Source organism: Plasmodium fragile, assembly GCF_000956335.1.
Source record: "Plasmodium fragile strain nilgiri unplaced genomic scaffold supercont1.26, whole genome shotgun sequence".
Lineage (NCBI taxonomy): Eukaryota > Apicomplexa > Aconoidasida > Haemosporida > Plasmodiidae > Plasmodium > Plasmodium fragile.
Window position 1 is genome coordinate 153668 of NW_012192606.1, and position 26162 is coordinate 179829.

General features: G+C 38.6%; 9 protein-coding genes across 9 annotated transcripts; 2 read left to right on the forward strand and 7 right to left on the reverse strand.

Annotated features, from left to right (window-relative positions):
* Positions 1–330: 330 nt before the first annotated feature.
* Positions 331–2359, reverse strand: AK88_02615 (uncharacterized protein; the record flags this gene model as incomplete). The annotated part of the gene is made up of 4 exons (XM_012480240.1): positions 331–409; positions 547–680; positions 919–2132; positions 2266–2359. 4 exons carry the CDS (start codon positions 2357–2359, stop codon positions 331–333), a joined length of 1521 nt encoding a protein of 506 aa, XP_012335663.1.
* Positions 2360–3294: 935 nt separating this feature from the next.
* AK88_02616 (uncharacterized protein) lies at positions 3295–5037 on the reverse strand (the record flags this gene model as incomplete). The annotated part of the gene is made up of 1 exon (XM_012480241.1): positions 3295–5037. The coding sequence occupies one exon, from the start codon at positions 5035–5037 to the stop codon at positions 3295–3297; it is 1743 nt and encodes a 580-aa protein (XP_012335664.1).
* Positions 5038–8693: 3656 nt separating this feature from the next.
* On the forward strand, positions 8694–10145 carry AK88_02617 (uncharacterized protein; the record flags this gene model as incomplete). Its single annotated transcript, XM_012480242.1, has 1 exon — positions 8694–10145. One exon carries the CDS (start codon positions 8694–8696, stop codon positions 10143–10145), a length of 1452 nt encoding a protein of 483 aa, XP_012335665.1.
* A 769-nt stretch (positions 10146–10914) lies between these two features.
* AK88_02618 (uncharacterized protein) lies at positions 10915–12039 on the reverse strand (the record flags this gene model as incomplete). Its single annotated transcript, XM_012480243.1, has 3 exons — positions 10915–11561; positions 11789–11832; positions 12035–12039. 3 exons carry the CDS (start codon positions 12037–12039, stop codon positions 10915–10917), a joined length of 696 nt encoding a protein of 231 aa, XP_012335666.1.
* Positions 12040–12877: 838 nt separating this feature from the next.
* AK88_02619 (uncharacterized protein) lies at positions 12878–13081 on the forward strand (the record flags this gene model as incomplete). The annotated part of the gene is made up of 1 exon (XM_012480244.1): positions 12878–13081. The coding sequence occupies one exon, from the start codon at positions 12878–12880 to the stop codon at positions 13079–13081; it is 204 nt and encodes a 67-aa protein (XP_012335667.1).
* A 471-nt stretch (positions 13082–13552) lies between these two features.
* Positions 13553–14371, reverse strand: AK88_02620 (uncharacterized protein; the record flags this gene model as incomplete). The annotated part of the gene is made up of 2 exons (XM_012480245.1): positions 13553–13690; positions 13952–14371. The coding sequence occupies 2 exons, from the start codon at positions 14369–14371 to the stop codon at positions 13553–13555; spliced, it is 558 nt and encodes a 185-aa protein (XP_012335668.1).
* A 1035-nt stretch (positions 14372–15406) lies between these two features.
* On the reverse strand, positions 15407–16545 carry AK88_02621 (uncharacterized protein; the record flags this gene model as incomplete). Its single annotated transcript, XM_012480246.1, has 5 exons — positions 15407–15471; positions 15780–15840; positions 15953–16029; positions 16233–16339; positions 16526–16545. 5 exons carry the CDS (start codon positions 16543–16545, stop codon positions 15407–15409), a joined length of 330 nt encoding a protein of 109 aa, XP_012335669.1.
* A 1158-nt stretch (positions 16546–17703) lies between these two features.
* On the reverse strand, positions 17704–20598 carry AK88_02622 (ribosome biogenesis GTP-binding protein YsxC; the record flags this gene model as incomplete). The annotated part of the gene is made up of 1 exon (XM_012480247.1): positions 17704–20598. The coding sequence occupies one exon, from the start codon at positions 20596–20598 to the stop codon at positions 17704–17706; it is 2895 nt and encodes a 964-aa protein (XP_012335670.1).
* A 1081-nt stretch (positions 20599–21679) lies between these two features.
* Positions 21680–23243, reverse strand: AK88_02623 (methionine-tRNA ligase, beta subunit; the record flags this gene model as incomplete). Its single annotated transcript, XM_012480248.1, has 2 exons — positions 21680–22771; positions 23115–23243. 2 exons carry the CDS (start codon positions 23241–23243, stop codon positions 21680–21682), a joined length of 1221 nt encoding a protein of 406 aa, XP_012335671.1.
* Between the last annotated feature and the right edge of the window lie 2919 nt (positions 23244–26162).

Consider the following 26162-nt stretch of genomic DNA (forward strand, 5'->3'; position numbering starts at 1 on the left):
TACATTTTTTCCAGTACAAAATGGTTACGTGAAAGGGAAGAAATAATAAGGGACTTTGGCTTTATTTGTTGTGTGTGCAAATTGTCAGGGCCCACACATACCCGTGTGATTTCGTTCGGTAAAAAAAAAAACTGCTAGTCACAAATGTAAAAAAAGTGTACAAAAAAAAAAAAAAGCACAAAAAAAAATGGACAACCAACAAATTAACCGCATGATGCGTGTGGGTATTCAGATGGGCGCACATGCCAAAGAAACAACGTCGGACATTGCGCACGATACGAATGCCTGCGTTGGGAAGCCTTCTCCTCTGAACCCTTTTGGAGAAGTACTCTACGAAATGTTCGTTTTTTCGTTTCCCCTTAAGTTCTCATACTCGGCCTTTTTCCTCTTGGAATAATTTTCCGCCTCCCTGTAAAGAAGTGAAGGTGTCAGATGGTGAAGCACCAAAAGGGGCAGGCGCGGGAGCCTCCAACAGGGGAGCACTCGAGCTATCCCCCTCGCTCTGCCTGGGGATCATGAATACAGATAGACAGACGATCGCATTACTTTATAAAGCACATTATCCTGTTCACAAAATTGTTATTGCCGATGTTTTGTTTTATGAAGGTCTTCTCGTTCGTGAACGGTTCGTTTTTTTGCAGCTCATAAAAAATTAGCAGGAACTTGGTTATCTCGTAGGACTACGGGGGAAAAAAACAGTGAAGTGGTAATGCGGCGATGCAGCCCTGTAACAATGTAACGATTTGGACACGTGCAAATCATAAAAAATGCACACCACCGCTAGATCAGCGCGACTAGCGCAGAGCGTTATATGGGTCAGTGAGCCCATTTCTCTTCCACCCTCCGCGATAGAGCTGCAAGTAGGGCAACTGCACTTATATATATAGAGGCACTCCCTCTAACGGTCGCTCAACTTACATTCCTAAAGCAGCAGAGCAGGTTCATGATGCACTTGAGCCTAATGAGGATCTTGGTGCGCAGCGAGCTGTTAATGTCTGCAAGGCCACATAACCTACTCTTCAGCGCGTCCATATTCTTGTTGCTCTTGAAGGTGCTGTATATCCCTTTACTAATATTTATATACTCCTTAGACAAAATCAAATCATTAATTTGTAACTTCTCCAATAACAACAAAATGATGTTGTTAAAATAAGGGTACGGAATGTTCACCTTTTTTGGTACCTCGATATGATAGGATATAATCCAGTAGAGGCGAAAGTACCTCTTGGCTAAATAAATGCCAACAAGATTTTCCAAAGTTTTAATTATATTATATTGAAGATATTCATTCTTCGAATTGGTGTTATTTTGTGCATTTTTCTTTCCTTTTCCTTTTCCTTTCCTTTTCTTTTTTTTTTTTTTAAATAAAAATGATTTATTTCGATAATAACCATCCTTATTATGCGTATCCAACACAGTTTCCTTTTTCATAAAAAATTTATAAAGTTGGAAATTCTTTTTAAGGAATTTTAATACATTCTTAACACTTATCCGTCTTTTCTTATACAACGTACTTATATTTACATTTCTTCTTTCGTAAATATTTATTACGTATTTCCACATATTTTTTATATTTTCTATTTGTCTTTTGACTGATATTTTGTGTATGTTGGTGATTTTAACAATCTCGTTCGTGTACTTTGAGATGTTGTTAATGCTTTTATATTTTATAATTTCCTTCTCCAAATTGAAGTCAATATTGTAATAATTTTTTATCAATTTTAGCGCTTTATTTTTGCTTATCGGGATGTAAAAATTGGAGAAACGCAAATCCAAATTGGTCAAATGATGGGACAAAATGTTAAAAATGTAAAACTGCTGTTTTATGTATAAACATAAAAAATGGTCGAACAAAATGTTCCTGCCTATGTAATCGCTTTCCTTATTTTCCATGTTAAACATATTCATAATTCTGTTTTTTACAAAAAAAACATTGTCTTTGTATTTCTCTCTAACCGCATTGTCCACTTCCTTGCTAATCACATGGTCGCTCCTTTCTTTGTTCGTTGTTTTCCCCTCTACAGCGTCGCCGTCGCCATCAACATCGTCATCGGCTGCGTTGTTCAACTCGTTCTTTCGTTTGATCAAGTTGGCATAGAAGTTGTTCTGCAGCATACACAGCACTTCGAATTCTGCGGAGTGGGCAAAAGGGTAGACGCATGAGAATATTTTCTTTTTTCATTGTTTTTTCGCTCCTTTTTTGGCCGCCTTTTGTGAATGTCATAATAACGCCATTTTAATCGCAGGCGCCCCCCCCCCCCTTACCATTGTGCCCTCGGAGCCACAGGTCGAAGATCCCAAAATTTATTTCAGTAATATTTGGTGAAAAAAGCGGTATTACAAATTCCGTGGTGTCCATCTTATTTCCACTTTTCTCCTCACATTCAATCTTTAACTCACGCACAAAAAAAAAAAGGGTTATTCTTTTTTTTTTTTTACTCACTAAGCATATTGCACTTGTTTCGTCATTTTTCCCTTTCCTTTATCCAACCTTTGCTTGCACATAAAAATGAGCAAGCACATTACCACTGTTCTTTTCGTATATTTCTGCCACTGAGCTGTTACACCGTATATGAATTCTTAACTCATTCATCCCATTAAAGAATACTAATGGTCACCATTAAAAAGGGCACACACGCGGACAACGGTATGCATAAATATTTGCATATATATGCGCAAGTTTTAAAAAAAAAAAAAGCATGCAAGTTTTTTTTCACTTGTGTACACAAATCTGGACTAAAAAAAAAAAAAAAAAAAACGGGAAGGAAATGCAGAAAAGAAAATGTTTACACAATTTCGTTTCCTCTTATATTTATTTTAAAAAGCGTCACACGTACTCTATGCAATTGTACGTATGCAAATTCAAACTTGTGGTTATTCGAAGGATGGGCTTCAAGGAGTGGCAAAATTTCGCGCACAAGCATTGCTCCTATGATGACCCATCCCCACGAGTGGCGCAGCAACATGGCACTGACAAATCATGTAGTACCAAACCAAGCAGCGCCTGACGACAGTGTAACAAAACAAATACACAAAAGGTGCAAAATGACAAAATACGTAAGAAGGGGAATGCAAAAGTGAATTCCAAAAAAAAAGTGCCATCAGTTCAGTCCTTTCGCACTTCATCAACAGTGCCGCACGAAGCATATATATAAAAACTGCACAGGGAGTAAATTAAACAGAATAGAGGGAGAGTGGTTCCCTCCACAGAGATATATACACAAACAAAACACCCATAGGTGCACACTAAAAATGCCAGAAAATGTCATTTTTATTAACATTGTCGCTGCCACATCACGGGTCATTTTCATTACAATTGTCGGCATAATTTAAAGACTCCTTGTTGTAGCATTCCTCAGGGTCACGCACAATATGCTCAGTTGATTGGATGTCCTCGTTGCTCGTGTATGTATATTCGCCATTAGGGCTGCCATACACGTCGTCTTCACGTGTCACACTTCTGCTAACGTGCTGATAACCATTTTTACAATAACTGTCATTGTGATTTATATGCACAAAATCCGCGTCGGGATCATCTGGAAGTTCCTCATTCGTGTAATTGTGCACATGTGCGCCATGTTCATTTTGTTCTTCATAAGGATTCTGCTTGGCATAGCTCTCGTGGCCCTCTTCGCCAAACTTTGCACCTATTGCGTCCGTGCCGAAATTGTCATTTGTGGTGTGCACATCCCCATAAGCACCGACGCGGTAGGGATTATGATGAACACTGCTGGGCGCCGCGTCCACTTTTTCGTGGCTGTTAACTGTCTCCTCACTAGTCACGGTGTCCTTTCTGCTAAAATTTTCACAACTATTATAGCTGCCATATTTATATAAATTAAAAAGATCCTCCTGTTCCTCTGGGTACCCATCATCCCACCTGATGTTACGTACTCCCTGTTTTACCCTATCTTCCTCCATTTTTCTCCTTTCCCTATACGAAAAGGTAGTCCCGTTATCATCTGCACCCTCGTCTCGATAATTTGTACTCTTATGCCTATCACCACTATTGCCACACCGGTTGATGATACTAATTTTACACTTCCCTTCATTGGTCATCTTCGGAGCATTCCCATCAACCCTTTTGCCAAATTTTCTCCCAGTACTAAACTGCTCAATGTCCACTTCTTCACTTTTCAGTTGGTGCATATAACTCATGCTACTTATTTGTTCCTTCACAAAAACAGCATTACAGTTGTTCCTGAGGTGAACCAAAATGTACATATTAACTTCTTCGTGCCTACTGAGGTAAGGAAAAGAACCTCCCGATTTCAATATGGCATGTTTAGCATACGGGTAGGCATGTTTCATGTCCGCATTTAGGCTATCTGAATAGGTATTATTTAAGGTCTGCAAAATGGTGATACTCTTATCGTTGATATTAATCCTGTCAACGCTTTCCGATGACAGTTGCAAACTTATTCTTCCCCCTAGGTCTGCAGACGTTATTAAATCCACTTCGTTACTCATGAACTCTAGTGAATTTTTCTCCTTCAAATCTATATTCACATAATTTACATAAATATAATTTTCCAATATGATTTTTTTTAATAACACATGAGGCAAAAAGCTATATAATTTCCCGTACACATTTCTGAACGCTGCAACTGCAGCAAAATCATCTGTCCTTCTGTACGAGTTGCACAATATTAAAGACTCCACTTTGGAAGGGTACAATTTTGCATATAACTGCATTAGGTATCCACCCAAATCGGAGGCAAAAAAATGTGCCTTCTTTATATTTAAATATTCCAATATGTTACACATATTTTTTATCCAATCCTTTAGGTAATTATAACATGGGTATTGAAATGATATAACTCGGAACCCTAAATTTGACAATGCGTCTAGTTGGTAAAAGTAACACCCAGCTGTCCCACATATCCCATGCAAAAATATCACAATGTTTTCATTTCTGCTGTTAATGTCGTAGTAGGACCATACTAGGTCGCTCTTTGGCATGGATAATTTCTTCAGGGGGTACTTTGAGCAGAAGCTCTTATACGCTTCATGCATTGATGCGTTTGGCGACTCCATGGTGGATTTCTTCGACTGTTCAAAAAGGGGACACCAAACTGGCCGCTTACAAAGGTTATTCCTTTGCACAAAAAAAAAAAGGGGCAGAATAACAACAACGACAGGGTTAAACACTCACATCAGTGCACAATACATGGAAAAACAACTTCTATAAGAGACCATCGCCTAGCACATAGGTATATCGCACGCACTTCTCTGACCGTGCGCATCTTGCCCACCTTCCGTATCTCCCCCAATGTGCCCTCAGCGCAAGCCGCTCTCTATCTGTTCTTCTTCAATCAGGACGCGCAAGTGTGGGGACGTCAAGCGCCATGCAGAACTTATCGTCACAGTTACACGCTATATAGTGTATATATAAATATATCCCCACGTATGCAGGTACCTCGTTGCGTCCCTATTTACCCCAAGCCTCGTGGCAATGCATCACGTGTACTCGACTTCGCCCCCAATGTATGCCTTCACGAATGGGAACAAATCACGCAGCGATGATTCTGACCCAGCTACACAGTACTGTCAAAAACAAGGGGAGCGCTAAAAAAAAAAGTATTACCTATATTGGTTTTAAAAAAAAAACAAAAGGACAATAAATGTACACGCGCTTAAACATGTTCATATGCATATATACAATACTGAGGCATCATTACGGGGAACACTCGTAAACCATGTATGCGAAAACGCGTGTAACATAGTTTCTGCTCTCATCCTCATTTTACATTTTGCAACAACATTTAGGGGAAACATTAGCCGTGATTTAAAAATTTTATGAAAAATAGAACGGCCATAAAAACGGAAAATCAAATTAGCAAAAATGCAGTTTCCAGATATGTAGGTATTGTATATATGTTGCCATATGTATATTTCCTCATGTGCAAATTTTTTTTTTTTTTTTTTTTTTTTTTAATCATGTATAAAATTTATGTACACGTTAACTAGTTCCCTCACCATAGTACCTTCTTAAGCGTCACATGTAGACTGCCTTTTCCCCCTGTGCACTTGGAAATGCGATTGCTGATGAGGATGTAAAGCGCGTTGTACGTCGTTAGTTACCAGTTACAAAATCATGGGCCACCTCCTCAGCGAGCCCCATGCTGCGCTTAATTTGTTTTATTCATCCACGCCTGCCCTTCACTCTGTTGCTGTTGCTAATAATGGCGCGGAGTAGTGGCCCTTGAAATTTCCCCGTTCGTCTTGGTGAATTTACAAAAAAATATGTGCTTCAGATTTGCGAAAAAAGTGCTGCGCATTTATACGTGCAATATATTCATTTGCAACAAAGGGTGATGCGATTTTTCCCCCCATCAGGAGAGAATAATATGACATGTAATAAAAATGGGAAATGCTTAATGAAGATGTTTTTCCAACTTTATCAAATGTTGCTTTGATAACGGTATGAAGGTCAGCATGCGATGAAGAAAAATTCTAATAAAAACTGTGTATTCATTTTGTGTTTTGTCTTTGTTACATTTTGCCACTAATTATATATATGTATTTTTTTGTTTTTATTTTTTTATTAACGTTTCATTATGCAGGCTGCGTATGCGCGCAAAATGTGTTCATGTGTATACTATGCACATATGCGTGAATAATATGCGCATAAGTGAACACACGTCAAGTCATCCCGTTCGCCCTCAGCGGAGAAATATACGGTTCTTTACCTTTAGCAGCTTCGTCATTTCTCACCGCTCGTTGGCGCATTCGTGCTTTCCCTCTTTGCAAGTTGGTGAAAAATTATAATTGCTGACCCTTAAACCTTGCAGACACGCAAAAGGGGGAAAACAAAAACGAAAAATTGCGAAAAAAAACAAACTATATACGCGATATGTACACACAAATACGCATCTTCGCAAATGTTCACGTCTGTTTTGACATTTCATCTTCGTGATTGATGTGTTAGAACGCAACATGGAAGAACATCCTAACCGTTTTAAGCGCTTTTTTTTTTTCGTCAAAAAGTGTTTATGGGTGTAAGCTTCAAAATGCATATATTTCGTTTTGTAGAAAACACACCACTTTGCATTTTCCTTTTTGTTTTTTTTTTTTTTTTTTTTTTTCTTATTTATTTGTTTAACAATGAAGTTATGTTCATATTTCAACATGCATGATTGTTGCCACACATTTCCTCCTTTCTGATTAAAAATGCTTAATTTGGTTCAAAAAAAAAAAAAAAAAAAAAAAAAAAAGAATTTGTTCAGTACAATTCCCCCTTAAAAAGGTTAACACTTTGCTTCTCCGCCCTCACTTTTTTCATTTTTTATTGTTATTAAATGCATCCAAAAAAACGTAAATGTGTAATGGTAATATGTATATGTACACATTTGTGTCTGTTTTTTTTTTTCTCCATTCCTACAAAAACCACGAATGGAAGACAGGGAGGCGCCCCTTAAAAGAGCGCTTTTGCAATTTTACACGGAAAAAATATAGTAAACTGTCATATGAAAGAACTGAAAAATCAACAAGTTGAAAAATTATATTTAGAAAGGTGTACCCCTCTTTCTATGCATCCCCTTTTTTGAAATTCCTCACTCCTCGTCGCTTCCGGAGGGAAATAATTTCCTTAATGCATCTCACCCTGGGGCTGCTGAAATTAGGGTCTTTTTACCGTTGTCACGGAAACGAAAACGAATCATCGGCGGATCACGCATAAAAGGCGATCTTTCCCATATGTAGAAACAACCCGCAAAACGGGAAATGAGAAATCGACATAAGCACACGTCGCTTTGGGTTCAATCGAACTTGAAGAGAATGACCCCAAACTCAAGCGTGTCCGTACTGTGCACGTGTCCATAGCAAGTTAAAAGCTAAGAAAAGCTACATAGAGCTAAAAGGAGCAAACGGAAGGTGTCCTCTACATATTAATCAAACACCACGCTGAAATTTCATTCGCAACGGAAAAGGGAACACGTAAACGCTTCCCCTTTTTCAACATTAAAATGTTCATAGAAAACATCAGCTATTATGAATCTACATATGTGAATATATATTTTTTGTACCACAAAAGAGGCACTCTCACAATTGGCAACGAGATGTGCCATCACACCGAAAGGTAGAGGAATTTATGGTACGCCACAATTCGTTTGCCTTCTTTTAAAACGTAGTGTTAATTATGTCCCAAATCGGGATGGTGAATAACGCAGACACAAGAGGCATTATGCGATATTGTACAAGGAGGGATAGTCGTTAGTTTGCGAAAATTTTCTATGCGCACAGATTTGGTAACAACACTTGTTTTTTTGGTTCCCCAATTTTTTCCCATTTCACATATGTTATAAGTTATCTACACTTTTGCAGCGTTTAATAATATTTCCCTTGTTGGCTCGTCTCATTACAGTTCGTTTTACTCATTTTAGTTTTTCTGCTGATACTGCTTTGTTGGCTCGGTTTGCTGCATTGGGTAATAAAACCTTCCCACAGGTGTAATTTGATTTTTTTTTTTTTTTGTCCACGTCATCGCTGCAGTCATTGCTACTGTTTCGCCTCCCCGCCTATCGATATCTCCTTTTATACCCCATTCGAAAAGCGCAAAAGAGGTGCTGCATACCAACATGAAAGGGAAACATCGAACAGTAAAGGGAACAATCGGAAAGCATGTTCAGGGAAAAGATTAAAAGCTTCACCCATTTAATTATGTCCCTTCCGCTGAGCATAAGAATCAGAAGATGGAAGAGGTACGCCAGAGGGTAGAACGAGGAAAGGAAAAAATTAAACAAATTGGTAAAGAAATTAACCAATTTGATTTAAAAAAACGTGTAGAAAAATTTTTTTTTAAAAATGGAAAAGAGAAGGAACTTAGTGACATGCTATTCTTGGTACAATACTCACTGAAATATAAAAACGTCTGTAAATGGCCGAATTATAATGATTTGTTAGTAATAAATTATAACATAAATGATCATTTCAAATCAATGCTTCAAAAACATGGGGGATTTGGTCACCACTATAAAAACGTCACACCTGATGGAGGGACAAATAACACGACGACGATGAACCGAGGCGGGGAATCCACACTTGGGAGTAGCGATAAAAGCGCCACAACGAATCACAACGCTGAAGACAATGCTCCCCATACAGCAGAGAAGCACATAGCCGCTAACTGGGAGAATGGCATAGAGAGCAAGACTAACACACCATGGAGTATAGCACACAATGAAGACCAAAATTACCCCGACGCAACAGGTTTAACAAAAGGCGAAGTTCCACATAATTTCCCTTCAGATAACTCCGTGCCAAAATCTCCCCCTTCGAAGGAATGCATTCCAAATAGCGCACGAAGAAAAAGGGAAAACAAATTTGTGACCCACTTTAATGAAGACATAAGTCCTTACGACAAAATAAAGTTGCAAATTTTTATGTACTTCGTGTTGAACAATTATAGAGTTAAAATTTTAGTGGACGCATTATCTGCATTAAATCGCCCAATTAACGTTATATACATAAATTGCCCTAATAATAAAGAGCAGAACAGGACATTTTTTCAAAAGGTGGGGAGCTTCTTTACTCGCCAGTACAAAGTCGGTGATGTTTTCGTGAATAATAAAAATAATTATCTGCCAAAGGGCACGGAAAATTGCTCATGCTCGGAATTGTCCCCCATTAGGTATAGTAATAACCCAAACATTGCTCCTTCCAAGGAAAAAAAATCAAATTACGTAGGTGGTTACAACCCTATAAACAATACCATTTGGCTTTGTTCAAATAATATTAACAATTATTATAAGCTCAAATATATACTAACGCATGAACTTATACATGCCTTTGATTTTGCAAGGGCAAATATAGACATGTACAATTGCCACCACATTGCTTGTTCCGAAATAAGAGCCTATAATATGAGCAATCAGTGCAGCTATTTTAACAGTAAATATTTTTCCCCCGATTATGATGTGTTTACTAATTTTAAAAGCCCCTCAATTAGAGCTACCCCCAAAAATAAATGCATATATAATAATGTGTATTCTTCTCTTAACCAGTACAAGCCTTGTACCAACAACACCCATCAGTTTATAAATGACGTCTTCGAGAAATGCATGCACGATTACTGGCCCTTCATGTGCTCGCCCGAACAGGACAGCAAGTATAAGCCCTCCAAAATTTTTAAAAAGGATTCCTAAGCGCCAGGCACGGAGGTGTATACCTCCCCGTGTGCATACCAGCGCAACCCCCTTCAAACCGTTTGCTCCATATTTTTTTTTCGTGAATTCGTATACATAATTAGCTAAAATGATACTTAAAACTAATCGAAAGCAAAAAAAATATAATTTTTTTTCCCCTAATATTTGTGAAAGTCCTCGTGTACTGATTTGCTCTCGATTCATCTTAAGAGGTACAGTTGCAGGAGCAATACCCACTGACATGACATCCCTGAACGTCTATCTCTGCCATGCATTCCCTTACAAATTTGTGTTCGTGATCGGACACACTTATCGTCCGGCACGACGAATATTCATATGGGTGCCACACTTTGGGCATAAAACAAGGCGTTAAAATGATGCGATAATTTACAAAAAAAAAATAAAATAATAAAATAAAATAAGGCCAAAAAAAGGAGGAATGCTTTGTACATTAATTCAGCAGGGGTTCACACAACATGTGTACATGCTACGATGATAACGTGTTCAAATATTAAACCGCTTATAGTGCCCATTTGAAGGCGTTGAAGGAACAAATATACGGCTCGCAGAGGTTGAGCCCAAATGAGAGGATAAATAAATGAGCACCTTTGGGGACATGCACACACCTGTGTACACAGTGGTATGCGCGAAGCAGAGCCGTGCAGTGGCTACCCCTCTATTTCCTTTTTTTTCTGTTCCTTTTTTTTTTCACTTAACCCATTTTAATTTGCAACGCACATTCACACCACTGATTGTCGTTTTTCCCCCCTTAGCTCTCCTTCTGCGTACAGTAATTTTCACTGTTCTTCCCTTTATTTTTCATAAGGTCTGTGTTTTTTTCCGTGGAAGGTATTTCCTGCTCCTGTGTCTTTTCCTCTTTCTCTTCCACCTTATCGGTCTCTAAATAATCAGTAATGTTATCTTCTACCTGTTCGTCTAGGATGCTTTCCTCGATTAGGGACAACTCTGCATCGATTTCGTTTTCGTCCAACTGCAGAGGTATATCATAAGAGGAACATAACATTTCTCCAATTTCTTTTGCCTCTTCCATATAATTAAAAAGGTCGTCTTGTAATTTTTCTATTTTTCCTATATTTACTTTTTTCATATTTTTTTTCATAATTTTGCTTGCGCTCTCCAGAGCCTTACATGTATCAATTGACATTTGCACATTATCATTTGCATATTTGATTTGGTCTATATTGAATTGAATTCCAAGTGTATTTTCTTTGTTGCTCTCATACGTTTTTTTTCTCTTAATGATGATCGCAGCTTTGTTTCTTAAGTTGTTAATGGCTTGTTGATTCACTGGCTTCTTTTTCTTTTCTTCTTCAATTTTTTGCTTAATTATGTTTAGCTCCTTGTTATATTTGTCGATATTATCATCAATACTCTTTACGCTCTTTTCCAGGTTTCCTGCAAAGGGATGTGCGTGTGTTCATACGTAGGGGCATTTACTTTACCGTACTCTTGCACTGGCCTTGCACGTGCGGTGTTGTGACCATGCACAAGACGCGTAGATGATTAATAAAAAGCAAAAGGGGGTGAGAGGGACAAACATATGAATCCCTAAAGGAAATACACACCTTACATGGTGTTTATTTTATTTATTTATCTTTTTTTACGCGCAAAAATGTTATTACCATATGCGTCGTCCAACGTGTGCTCCTTCTTAGGCTTGAAAAATCTGAGGGGGGAAGATCGTTCATAGAAAGAGATAAAACCACGTGGGGCAAAATGGAGCAAAACGGGGCGGCGTGCAACGAAATGAAACGTGGCCAACCCCCTACGAGTACATCACAAGGAGCATGTAAATAGATTAAATATGCACACGACGAAGCATCCGTCGAGCCCCCTTCCTGCGGTTGGTAATTGCCCCTCCGCCGTACTTCATGGTTCACTTGTCTGTTTTGTAAAAATGCTTCAGAGAAGGTTGATTTGTTATCCCGTGGACTTAAATGTATTTGTCCGCTCAGCTGAACAGGTTATCAAGTTGGTCTTCCCTAAATATATGTGCTGTTGAAAATTTGTGCGTTTTCCACGTATGTCCCCCTGTGTTGCTAAAACACGCCCAATGTTCAGGCACGAGTATTTATTTACGTAAATGTCCTGACGTGCGTTTATTTATTGTATTATTTTTTTTTTCCAACGATTTTGCTTTTTACGATGTGATCATTTTTTGTATTGCCTTCGTCCCAACGTTATCTATTTTTTTTTTTTTTTTTTTTTTTTTCGTCAAGTACGATCTCAGCCCTTTCCCGTGGGTATAGTAACAATCATTACATGGAAAAAAAAAATATATGCTCATTTGCTAAGAAGTCGTGCTTCTGCGCCCATCATTTCCACTCCCGTAAAAGCTGATTTTGCTTCAGTAAAAATGTACGCAAAATTATCCTATTTATGGAGAAAGAAATTGCCGTAATGTTATGTAAACAATTTGGGGTGAATAATCCAGTTGTAAAGGCTGTGTGGAGAATTCCATCCCGCTCACAGCTTAACATTTTAACATAATTTTTTTCCAGTTCCCCTTCTTCTGTTTTTTGTTCTTTCCTTTTTTTTAGCTACATGTTACACAAAGAATTAACCTCGTGAGCTGCTAATCAACCTGGCACATTAAACAGCACACGTAAGCGGATACATTATGACATAGGATTAACAGGTTGGGACAAAACCCCATTCCCTGTGCGACAGTAAAAAAGAAAAAAAAAAAAAAAAAAAAAAAAAGGGAAAAAATGGTTACTGCTATAAAGGGAGTCTTAGTGAAATGCGACGAGCCAACCATGCAAATAATTCTGCTCATGAATGAAGAAAAAAATTTCTTGATAGAAAAAATCAGTGACACAGTTTGCTTGTGCAAAGAAAATGTATACGACTTTTTGGAAAAAGAAGTAATAAGACAGTTGGAGTACACAGAAAGGCACGAAACGGAAGAATAATGCGGAAATTATTTCATGTGCCGCATTGTCTTATATTTTTTTTTTTTTTTTATACATCTGAGGGGACTATACGATGCCAACACGTACTCTGAAAAATGGCCAGTCGCTCAAAAAAAACGTTGTACTTTTTCAATTAAACGTTATGCGCCGTATTCCAAAAATGCGATTTTTTTAAGGAGCACACTGCCCAATAGTGTGTGCACGTGTTTGTGTATGTAAATGAATATACATACATGGAAAGCAACGGAGTAACCTTTTTTTGTATGTGCTTGTGTGATTTTCTCCCTTTTCCTACCAACTAACTCTTAAAAAAATGCAAATTTGTCTGACAATGGAATAGGACATTGAATATAGTGCACAGTTTGCACAAATGGGAAGAAATAACAAACATACATATCAATTTCAAACAAACACACAGCTTCTTGAATGATACATATTTGTTCGAATAAATGAGCACGGGGACGAATCAAATCAGTAAGTGCTGTTAATCCTGTAGCTTATGTCATCGATCAACCACATAAACGACTTTAGTAACCCCTTTCCCGAAAAAGCGCTGCATTCATTTATGCACCAGTGGCGGTCGATGTTCATTTCGTTTAGCTTCAAAATCTGCGAGGCGAATTGTTCAAAGGCACGCATGGGTATTGTGTGTTTTTATATACACAAAAGTAGCGCACTCGACAGGTGTTACGAATTATGCCTTACACGAGTACACTTCAAAAAGAAGCCATCATGGAGCTCAACTGAACTGCGTATGAGCAAAAGCATGCACATATATCTTTGCGCATGTGCGTTCGTTCGACTCTCCCCTGCCAACGCACCCGCACACCAAACACAACTACACAAATGCGCAACCACAACAATACTTACCTCAGCGATTTGCTCCACATTTAAAGAGTTCTCTATGTCTACCTTGTTAGATAAAATCAGTAGGGAGCATCCGAACAGTCTCTCCTCTTTTAAAATTTGTTTCAACTCATATGAACATAACTGAATTCTAAACAAATCGGAGCTATCAATGACATAAATAATGCCGTCTACATTCTCATAATAATTTTTCCAAAAGTGCCTAATACTTTTCTGCCCTCCTATGTCCCATATATTAATAAGGTGCTTATCAAACTGCAACGTCTCAATGGTAAATCCGAACGTCGGACTTACTTTATAAATGTCTTCCCCCAATAACCTCTTCACGATTGTCGTTTTCCCTGCGTTGTCCAACCCTAGTATGATTATCCTCAAATTTTTTTGCTTTTCCTTTATTTTCTTGAGAATTTTCAGGAGCACCATTTTGGCGCGTTCCGGAGGAGGGCGAGAGGTTCCTTACAATCACGTGGACGAATGGCGCAGTGTGCGTACATACGTATATATGTACATACTTATACACACACACCTGCGTGCAGCCTGCACATGTATGCGGATAGGCGCACGTCCCCAATTACTCACTTCAGATAACAGGTAATTTCATCACCTTTTCTCTCCTTAATGTTTCTTGTGCGTGCATTTTTAATGCTTCTCTGTTGATTAATTACTTCCTCGCGAAATGGTAACGCAGTTCAGGAGCTTCTGTACCGATACGAAAAATATGCCATTAAACAGGTTGTCCTCTTGCCTTTCGAAATAGGAACATTTTTAATTATTCATGGATTAAAGTGATACCAATAAAGTCATGCACGGAAAGCAATGTCGCGCTCAAGTACACTCACAAGAACTTCCAAAGGGAGAAATGCCCCAAAAGAATTCCTCAATTTTTACAAATCGACTTTCTACACATGCACATCATTCCCCTATTAATAATTTAAACATCCTTAGGGGTGTAATCAAAATAAGTAAAAAATGCCCAACCACATCGAAGCGAGGCCAACTTTAAAAAATCACATAAATTTTAATGCCTTTGTCCCCATTGGTGTATGCGCGCAACATGGCAATAACCTCAATGGCCACAGTAGCTGGTATTATATTTGCCCTTTTTCCTAATTTAATTCAGTTTAATTGTAGCAAAAAATAATAAAAAGTAACGTCGCTGTTCACTTCATAGTACAAACACATTTGTGCATTGAAGAAGTAGGAAAAAAGGGCAAGGTAAAATTTACAGGCAATGGGCACAAATACCATCGAACTTGATATGAACACGTCATGGAAAAAAAAAAAAAAAAAAAAAAAAAGGTAAATTTCCCGCGAAATAGCAGTATTATCTCAAAAAAAGGAAAGTCCTACTGTGAAAAACTAAAAACACAAAAGACTGTTATTCAAAACACCAATGTGTAATGCCCCGGACTATACAGGCCCAAGGTGTACACAAATAACTCCTTTCCTTAAAGGCAATTAAAAGATTTCTTCCAGTTCTTCCAGAAAAGTTAAGTTTATTAAATTATTCATTTCATTCAAATCTGTTAAACACGAAGTAAAAAAAAAAAAAAAACGAAGAGATGAAAATTAATGTGAATTCTTTTTTGTTACAGCACTGAACATACAAATTTGTAGAAAGCGGATAACTTCCTGAAGTGTTTAATTATGGTAGATACATAACTCCTTTTCTTTGCTCCCACGTTTCCCATTTACACCAAGTAGAACAGGAGTAAACATGCACACCTCCTTGTACACATACGACCATTGTAGCAGTATGCCGCTTAACATGTCTCATGTATAGGGAGGGAAAATCCTCTCCCCCTGTTGTTCTTTATATTCTTTTGCTTACTTAATGAATTTCCTCCATTCTGTACGTACACTATATCGCTTAACGTATCATCTTCATTCACCTACAAATGAGAAGAAGCGGAGTATGACACGCATATGCAGGTAACGAACCAACGCACTCATGGGACACTCCCCTCAAACAGAAGTAAAAAGGATAATGGGGCGCCTCATTACCTTCCCTAAAACTTCGACATACTGATCTAACTTGCCTTCCCCTTGGTTTTCACTCAAAAAGCATTTTATTTCTTCATCTGGGGAGAATTCAGTGTTTGGGAAAAAAACATCGGGTGTTCAAGCGCGGCGCCAGAGTACACGCGCGCATATTTATACATACACACGGCATGTATCTACGGGGGTGCACATTTGTCTAGCACATCTACGAATGTACAGATGCATACACATGCTTATGCGCACACGGTGTGATCATGTCACGTTTGTAGGGCCCTCTCCTTACTATCACACGTTTGAAGAGTCAGTTCTGCTCCTTCCTTCTTTACAACCTTGCCCAATACTCGCACATTCTTGTTGTAAAATTTGCTCAGGTATTTTTTGTTCACTCTCCTACAGTTTGGAAAACAGAAAAAAAAAAAAAAGGGGGTAGAGAAAGACTCTCATAAAAACGCACGCGCATGGCTGCATATGTATATATATATGTACAGGTACATATGTGCCCAAGTGGGGAAATGTAAATTTGTGTGCAAGGATAGGGTCTATCATCCCCTCATTGTCCATGTGCCTCCAACTTACGGCGCTATGAACTGTTCCATTTTGGGGTTCACGGGAAAGGTGTATTTCGTACGCTAGTTTATACAACGTTAAGAGATTGCTGGCGTACAGGCATATAAGGATATGTCGAGAAATTTGCTCTCCTTGATGTGCCGCTCTTATGCCAGGGTTGCCAGATGATTGTGGGTCCCTCCGAAGTAGAACGTTCGCCTTTACGTTAAAATAAGCAGTGACCAATTGGGGAGTCATAAAAAGAGTGTACCCCTTCCCCCTATTGGTGAACGATGGGAAAATAAAAATTTTCTCGAAGAAAAAATTTCTGGTCGTAAAACACGTAATTTTTTTTTTTTTCTTTTTTGGGATTATGTGCGGGTGGAAGAGGCTCATGCGCAATTAGCAAAATTTTATCCAATTAAAAAAAAAAAAAAAAGAACGAAGGAAGGAATTTATAAAAAGGGGCCTTTTTATGAACTGCAGTTGTGATGTGCACTGAGCTAGTTTAGTCACGTTAGGCTTTATTACATGGGCGGGCACGTACATGTGCATACGCCTCACCATCGACAAGTTTGCTTACATGGTGAAATTACGTGCACTTTGAAAAGACAAATTTGTGAACAGCGGAGGGGAAAAAATGTTTAGCAAATTGTGCGGCGATGCTTAAAAAATGAAGGCATACGCGCACATATACACATATGTATATAACATGTATGCTTTTTTTTTTTTTTTTTTTTTTTTTTCTTCTTTTGATGCACAAACGTGCCGCTCATTTGAGCAGCCATTAGTTATGTTCCAAAAGAGCAATGTTTTACACTTCTACAAAAAAAGTGAAAAAAAACAGCTACAGAGGGGAATTACACATTGTTATGTACAAGGGAATACACCTCACTGAGAATGTATGGAAAGCCCGTGTATCGCACAGTCCTTATGGGCTTGCCCCCCGTTCCGGAGGACCAACATTACGAAAACCATATGTTACACGTATGCGCTATAGAGGACGGGTTCAAAACAATGTGCTCCTTTCTTTTCGCAACTGTGTAAGAACACATGGAACGATAAAGAAGGATGCCACAGACAGATAACCAATTGACGAACGCTTCGGACGACGCTCCGCCGCATACGAGACTAAAATTAGGGGACCCCAAATTAGCACATATTGCAGAAGAATGCAAACCATTTACACATCTCTCCCCATGCACAAGTCACTTTTGGACATCGCGATACTTAAAAAAGGCCTCCCTATCAAATATCTTTTGCTCATCGGATAGGGTATAATTTTTTGAAATCTTTGAGGCCTTCTTATGATTAGGCGGTTTGGTAATCATGCCCAGGTTCTTCTTCCGCATGAGCACCTTGTTCTTCTCCTTCTTATATTTGCTTTCCTGTTTCTGTGCATATCTCACCATGACGTCTACCTTTTTAACTGGGCTGGTAATTTCGGTGGAAATCTTCTTGCGGGTCATTTTCTTAAGCCACTTGTTATACTTGGAGTTAATATAATTCCAGCTGTTCTTCCTTTTATCGTAAACGGTGGAGTTGTTGCTTAACTTAAAATAGTCCGTTGCCAAATCGATCGGAACGTGAACAATATCAGTAGTTCTTTTTTTTCCAAATAATTTTAATTTTTTGGTTCCCTTGATAATACTGCTTCTGGTTTTTAAGCCAATGTAACGTTTCTTCACACCGGTGTTTTGTCCATACGTGGGGGACGCCCGCTGGTGGGGTGGTAGTTCACCGGAAGAGCCACTAGATATTGGTGAACTTTTTTCAACAGTGGTGCTGTCCCCTTGTGAAGCAGAACGAACAGTAGTAATGTGCGGTTTTCCCCTTTGTACATTTTTGCCTTGTCCAGGTGTGCCCCAACTGGTTTGTATGTCTAAATTTTCCAGCTGCCTACTGCTGTACATCTTGTACGAATCTGACTTGATTTTTTCGTATATTTGATGCGTGTCTTTATCCTTTATGTTAAAGGTGTAATTGGAGAGGCTGTCACCATTCTGTGTGGCCGCTTTACTCCTCTTTAACCCACTAGCATAATCCTCAGGGGTATACGTATCTTCTTCCTCCAACAAAATGCTTTCCTTAACCTTGGAATAATCCTCACGTTTAAACTGATCGCTCCATGATTTGCTGTTGTTTTCTTCAAACAGATTATCCATTTTTACATTTTCGCAATGGAGGTACTCATATTTGTTCTTATTTTTTTCATCCGATAAAAGTAGACTATCCAAAAGTAGCTCCTTTTCTAGTTCCATCGAGTCGATATTACTTAGCAAAGGCAGATTTGAATAATCACCAGTTTTGTTTTTACCCCTCCCACTGTGGGGAACATCCAAACCGTTTGTACAATATGTTGCGTGATTATCACCCACCGGTAGCTCCGCATCCCACGTCTGTTCCGATAGCGTTTCGTCGCTCCTCTCGTAGTTTTTCTCATTTTGTTCTGCGCAAATCTTTTTTCTGGCTCCTCCGTGAGACCTTCCCCATGGTGATAAATCTGCACTAACATGCTTGCTGGATATGTCGTCAATGGTCTCCCCCCAAATGTGCTTCTTCTCCCTGTCACCTTCCAATTGCTGTTCGCTCAACTCCAAGCCTTTCTTGTATTTCCTTTGTTTATTTTGCATGTAGGTGGTCCCTTTATTGTAATGACTCTGTGTGCTGTTCACGCAGAACAGTTCTGCACCATTCACCTGCCTTGAAGATGAGTCCGCCAAAATCTCATCTTGGTGACCCAGTTTACTGCATTTCTCAATCACGTTGTCAATAATATTTAGGTCGTTCTCGTTAAACTCTTCACGGCACTGGCGCAGAAACTTTTCTTGCAGGGCGTTTATTATGAGCTTCATGTGGTAACCCATGCATTGATTAAAAGGTGGGTCTACGACCGGTTTGTCCAATTTTTTCCACCTATTTAATGCGTCCGATATGGTGTCATCGCTGAGTAGTATTTCCTTCGACACAATGTCACCTACATTGGTAGCATTGTTTTTACTTTTGCTTTTTGTGTTCCCCCCGTTTGGGTGGTTGCCCGTGGGGATGTTAAACTGGTCCTCCACTGCGCCGCCAACACCGATAAGGCTGCTATTGGCGCCCACGGCCAACTTCCTCAACCTCCTCTGTTCGATCAAATCGTTGATCTTCATTACGATGTTATTTTTGACGATGGTTTTGTTGAGCTGGTATCTGGCAATTTCCCTGCGCAGCTCATTCAAGTTCTGTCTTTTCAGGGAACTGAGGGGAATAATTGGGGCGTCCAAATTTTTAAAGCACGCGATTTCTTCGTTGGCGATTTGCATTTTTATGGCTAAGTCTTTCGTATTCAGTAAGTCACATTTGCTAAAGACTATCTGATATTTAATATTATATCGGTCGAAAAAATGGAGCAATTCTTTGTCACTTGTTTTTAGTCCAACTCTGCAATCAATGAGAACAAAAACTTTTTTTAAATTTTTTCTGTTTTTTAAATAAAATAAAGTAAATTCATTCCACTGTAGCCGTAATTCTTCCTTACTATGTGCAAATCCATATCCTGGCAAATCCACTAAACATAACAAACAGGGCTTGGCAATTTTGTAAAAATGTATTTCTTTTGTGCATCCTGGTAATTTACTCACCTTTGCTTTATTTGTTCTCCCACACAATTCGTTGATTAGTGTAGATTTTCCACTATTTGATCTTCCTATAAATGCTATTTCGGGATATTTTGGTAAAGGCAACTCACTTACTTCAATCGCCGTTTTGTATAATATCATTCTTGGCTTTAACTGGTCTAAGAATATGGGCGCAAAATTGGGTCTCTTTTCCTTCAGATATTTCCTTTGCACCTTATTCAATGGTTTCCCCAACATTTTTTTTTTTAACTGTTCATATATTTTTACATCAATTTTTGTGTTCCTCTCCCTCTGTCTTCTGCTTATTCCGTTGGGGCTGCCCGCCTCTCCGTGTGTTCTGTTCGCGTCGTTGGTCACACGATATCCCATATCGTTTCTTACATGGTTTCCCACACGGTTGCTCACATTTTTGCTCACCTGTTCGGCCCTCAGTTTGGCGCGTAGGCTGGCGTACCTTCGAAAAATCTGGCCTAGTAGCTGCATTTTCGCCCTACCAAGCGGGGTGCTTGGCGTTGTGTTTTGCGCAGCGTTCGGCGGCGAGCTTCTCGGTATCCTCAGCGCCGGTCATGCTGGCCATCCGTAGTTGCACATGTACGTTGGTGCCTCCTCCAAGTTGTCATTCGAGTGAGCCTTTCTCTGCAGAGTTATGCCTCTACATGTTGTACACGCGCGTATCTAACACCTTGCGCAAATCGTCCGCTGCTAGAAAACAATTTTACTTTTCTGCGCAGACTTAAAAATGGAATCATTTGCATATTCATTTGAGCGCCTTTCTGCAAAAACGTTGCTAATGCGTGGGCAACAAATTACGACGCTTTTTTTTTTTTTTTTTTTTTTTTTTTTTATGGCTAAGCAGCAATAACAAATGGCACCAGAAAAAACGCATACACACACATTAACGCTGTGCAATTAATAGCCTTTTTATTTCAACTGTTAAAGCCAGTGAAATTCCTATTTTTACTTTGTGGAGCTGTCCCCTTTTACGGTTTTTATCTGTGCTTTTCCCTTTATAGGGAAAAAAAGGCTACTCAGTGCAGCTAGTACAATTTCAGGTTGGGGAGCTTAGCCCCTTTTGCCTTCCCACGCCCCTTTTCATCTCACGATGTGCGTACATTATGCACATGGGTGACACCTGATAGGATTTTTTTTATTTTTGTGCTTTTTTTGCATTTTTTATAGTTTAAATGTTATGAAAAAAAATTATAAAAAGGGCACAATTGGAAAGAGTATATTTTTTCTTTGGTGAATACGCACAAAGGCAGTTTTCTACATAAACACAAACGTGTGAACATGTGCATGTGTACATGTGAAGGCGCAGGAAGTGAAGAACAGGTGGTGCAATGGATGGAGACGGCCTGTTGGCCTCCTCACACCCATGATTTCCGCATCGTCTGCTTCCCTTTTTTACATTTCCCCGTTATACAAAACTATATGGTCCTCAGTCACACATTCGGTCACGAATCCTACGAGTAAATTGCCGCCCCCACTCCGCATCTGTTACACATAGTACACCATGGCACATGCCATATAATACACACAAACATGGGGCATTATCAGGAGGCCTCTACGAAATTGTTCCCTGTTCTAAGGGGCAAATGATTTCTCCTTTGGACGAGAGCCACTTGGCATCTTTATAATACGCTACACCATTCTTGACGGCCAAATGTGGCTGGATGTGAAAAAAGGGATTCTTCTCCTTATCAGAACTTAAGCTTTTATCTGGTAATTTACTGACGTCCATATTTTCACAAATAATTCTCTCCCCAACGTTGACTCCAGGTGGGGGGGCAAGTAGCTCTATTTGTTCACCAAAAGATCCACACAAAACCATACCATGACTTTTTCTTCCTCTCAAGGACTTTTCCTTCAAATTGGCTAACACTAAAACGTATTTGTGTAGTAAATCTTCTGACTTCTTTTTAAGCCTTAAACCACTGCAAATGTCCCTGGATTTTTCTTCCCCCACATTTATCTTCAAACAATACAGCGTATCCGCATCTGGGTGAATTTCTACTTCCTCTACATACCCTACGATAATATTTAACCTAGTAATATCATCCAGATTCTTTGGTTCCTCTACTTTTTTTTTCGGAGTATTTTTATTTTGTGCATTATTTTTCTGTTTATTTTTTTCATTTTGTTCATTTTCATTTTTTGCCTTCTTATTATTATCCTTCTGTTGTCCCACACCTGCATTATTAGCTCGCTCACTTGGGCTCATTACATTTTTACTATTTAGAAAAGTTTCGAGACTGTCTCTTACTTCCAACTTTTTCAATGTAGTAAATTTTCCCACTATGGTTTCTTGAATATGTAAAAACCATCTATATATGTGTGAAATTTCGACTCTCTCTTTGGGGGGCATTTCACTTAAAGGTTTATAAACAGAGCAGAAATAAAAAATGTCCACTATGGAGGCATGTCTATTTGAGACAATGTATGATTTTTCACATAACAAATCATTCAAATGCTTCATGTCTAGCTGCTTCAGTGTAAATTTATCACTGGCCAAATGGAAAATGAATTCTTCATTTTCGCTCACTTTGCCTTCATCTTCGTTAAACAATTCGTTATAGCAGTCGTATATATCTATAATGGCGTAAAGCGTACAAAATAGCTCCTTGTACTTTTTGTCCTTATACTCGAAAGAAATTTTCTACAAAAAGGGAGAGAAACGGGCGTGGCAGGGATGAATGATGGAAAATGAAATAACCACGTATTTGCGTAAAGAATAAGGCACACTTGCACGTCTTTATTTTTAACCCGTTCAGTGACAACATTGAATACATGTACAAAATATAGGTGCAACACACATCGCTGGCATAACAAAAATTTAGTCCCCTTCCAAGTGAGCACATAACGGCATTATAAAATCGCTGCGCAGTTTTCTTTTTTTGTCCATTGGGAATGGACCCCCACGCATGGCGTGCAGTTATCTTATATATGAACACAATTTTCGCTTATGTAAAACCGGCTTTTGTACTTGTTCACATTTTTACCTTTTCGTGTCGCACTTCCGGAAATGCTACATTTTCATCACCTTTTATGACCACCGCTTTGATAAAGTCAAGGACCAATTTCAGAATATCTGATTTTACATCGTCCTGCACTAGCGTTAGAACACACATCTTGCTCGACAAATATTTTTACGTACTTTCTAATGGGGGTTATGTCGTTTTCATATGAAGAACAGAGCTCCTGGTTTTGTGAATTCTTTTAGCTATATAATGTAATTATATTTTTTTTCAGGTTAATAATTTTGGTTGGCGAATTAACATACTTGCTTCCTGCAGCCTTCTCATAAACATATACATGCATATAAGATTGCGTTTTATGAGCCCTGCGAACACTTTCCTTCCTCTTTTTCGATTTTTTTTCAGTGAAGGCTAGCCGCTTCGGTTTCGTTCCAAAGGTTTGTCAATTGGTCAAAGCGGTTCTTTGTTCCTGCTGTTCGTTACCCCCTTTGTGTTCACTTGATCATGCGTACATATACTTCTGTACCCTCGTACTTTTTTTTTTTTTTTTTTTTTTTTTGTAAGCAGCGTTTCACGTCATATTTGCAATATACCATTTGTAAGAGTGAAACTTCTTTTTTATGTTTTTTTTTTTTTTTCCTGCGGCGACAACCCTAATTAATTGACAACGTATTACTTATTCAACGAAATGCAGCGAGAAAAAAACATATTACAATGTAAAGATATAGGCGGGAACGAAGGGCGTCTACGCGGAAAAGAAAGTAACACGTACATATATCATATGTACTACGGGGTTGCTTCGCTTGTTGCCCCCCCCTCAAGCTTAAAAGGTTATGTCGCAATTTTTTAATTTCTACAAATTTCGAAAACCTTTAAAATGTTATATCTTTTGAAAGAAGAGAAAATTAAAGTGAAATAAAAAAAAAAACAACGTTGTAGAAAAGGCAGTCATATCGCCATTCAATTGGAAGGGGACTACAAAAACAGGTCAACATTTTGGGAGGAGTACAATACGCTGTTGTCACAAATACATCCGAATGTTCCATCCATGTGATACACGTTGAGCGTGTAAAATTTTCGTATTAGTGCGCGAAAACTCAAAATATGAATCATGTAAATGAGAACACATGCATGTACCATTATTGTGGGCAGAAATAGTAAAACCCACATCGGGAATTTATGCCAATGTCGTCCACATTCCGAGTTCTACCTTCAAAATGTAAACTAAACAGATATCGTTTGCGTCGCAGCAGTAGGAATGTATCACATGTTTGTGCGCACCTCTGCTCACAAGGTCTTATAATCCTCTTTTAAAAAACGTAGAATCCTGCACGCGCTGGTGTCTAAGCATGTTTTGCGTGGCAGGTACGCCGCAAAAATAGGTGTTCGAATGTACCATTTTGTACATATGTTCAGTTTTACATAAATCCAGAAACGCACTTGTTCGCAAAGTTTATTTCATTCTCTGTTTATGTGTACCATTCTTCTTTCACTTTTTTACTAGTACGCATGTAATGCGCATTTGTTCCTTTTGCCCGAATTGTAAAAAAAAAAAAACACAGAAGAGTAGGACATTACCTTCCACAAAAACGGATATCCAAGGTACGCTCCTTTTTTTAACGCCACGTCTTTAAAATTAAATAACGACAAATTTCTACTTTAGCACAGGGCAACAAACAACAAAAAAGTCATGCTTGCAAACCACATGTGTGATAAGTGACCATTCGAAACAGTTCAACGTCATTTGTACAGGAATCCTGTAGCAACCAAAAATAAGAGGGGTATTAAAACATGTGCGCGAAAGAATGCTCCCTTTTTATTTAGCAGTTTTTTCTGTTTGTACATCGCAATTTTGGAATTTTTTTTTTTTTTGTACAAATGAGTCTTTTCTTCTGGGCGACGCAACTTCATTGCTTCCGCGAAACGGACGCAATCTACTTTATTTCTATATGGCCATTTGTTCACCCTTAAGGGACATGCATATACACATTTGTGGCCTGCACGAGTATATGCACGCGTACACATGTGCACATATGTGTACGTTCGTACTTGCATGCATAAGGCATACCGAACATGTGCAGCTCCAACTGTCACCACCGCGGTGAAACGCAACGATACGTCCGAACTGCCTGCACGTTATCATAAATTGCGCTACGCAAAATAGAGCGAACACACTTGTTGATACAGTATACAATTTGATGTCATTAAACGTATTCCTGCACCTCCCACATGCGAACCATTTTTACGAAATTTTATATGTACTTGTCCCACAAAATTATGCATCCACCTGTGATGGCGTTTCAAAATGGGTGTCATTTTTTTTTTTTTTTTTTTGGGGTACTTTAAAATGAATGCACGCATTTGTAGCAGGGGAAAATTATATAAAAAATAAAACACATCCAAAGTATGATGCAATTTTTTTTTCTTTCTTGTTTTCCACTTTTTGAACACTTATCCTTGTGTGCCATTTTGTGTTAACTCGGCCATATGCCGTGGCATTCGAATCGGCCTAAGCGAACAGCCCACATGAAGGAAAAAAAAAAAAAAAAAAAAAAGAAGTCCATACGTTATACATATATATAGTTTTGTTAGAACATGCCAGAGGGTAAAATAACCGCGACGCATGTTTCAACCTTATTTTTTCGCACGCGTACAAAAGGCATTATTATGAGAAGCAAGCGGTGTGAAGAACGTTATGCCAGAATTTGGTGCAATTCTGCCAATGCGCGAATTTTCCATTTTTGATAATAAGGGAGCGCACTGATTTTTTCATACGAACGTGTCGAATTTGTGCGTGACATTTTGAACGCTTGGTGTGATATGCTATAAATTTCCCGTTCCTGCTTTTACGCTCCCCCATCGGATCGCAAAAAATGATAAAACACAATATCATGTCACTTACATTTTGTACATTGTTTAGTATTTCGATTGTTCCTGTTGTTTAAAATTAAGTCATTTTTCTTTTCCTCGCGCACATTTTTACTTTACGTGTGTATGTATAAGTACACACAAAGTATTTTTCTGTTTTGTTTTGTTCCTTTTTTTTTTTTTTTTTTTTTTTTTTTTTTTTTT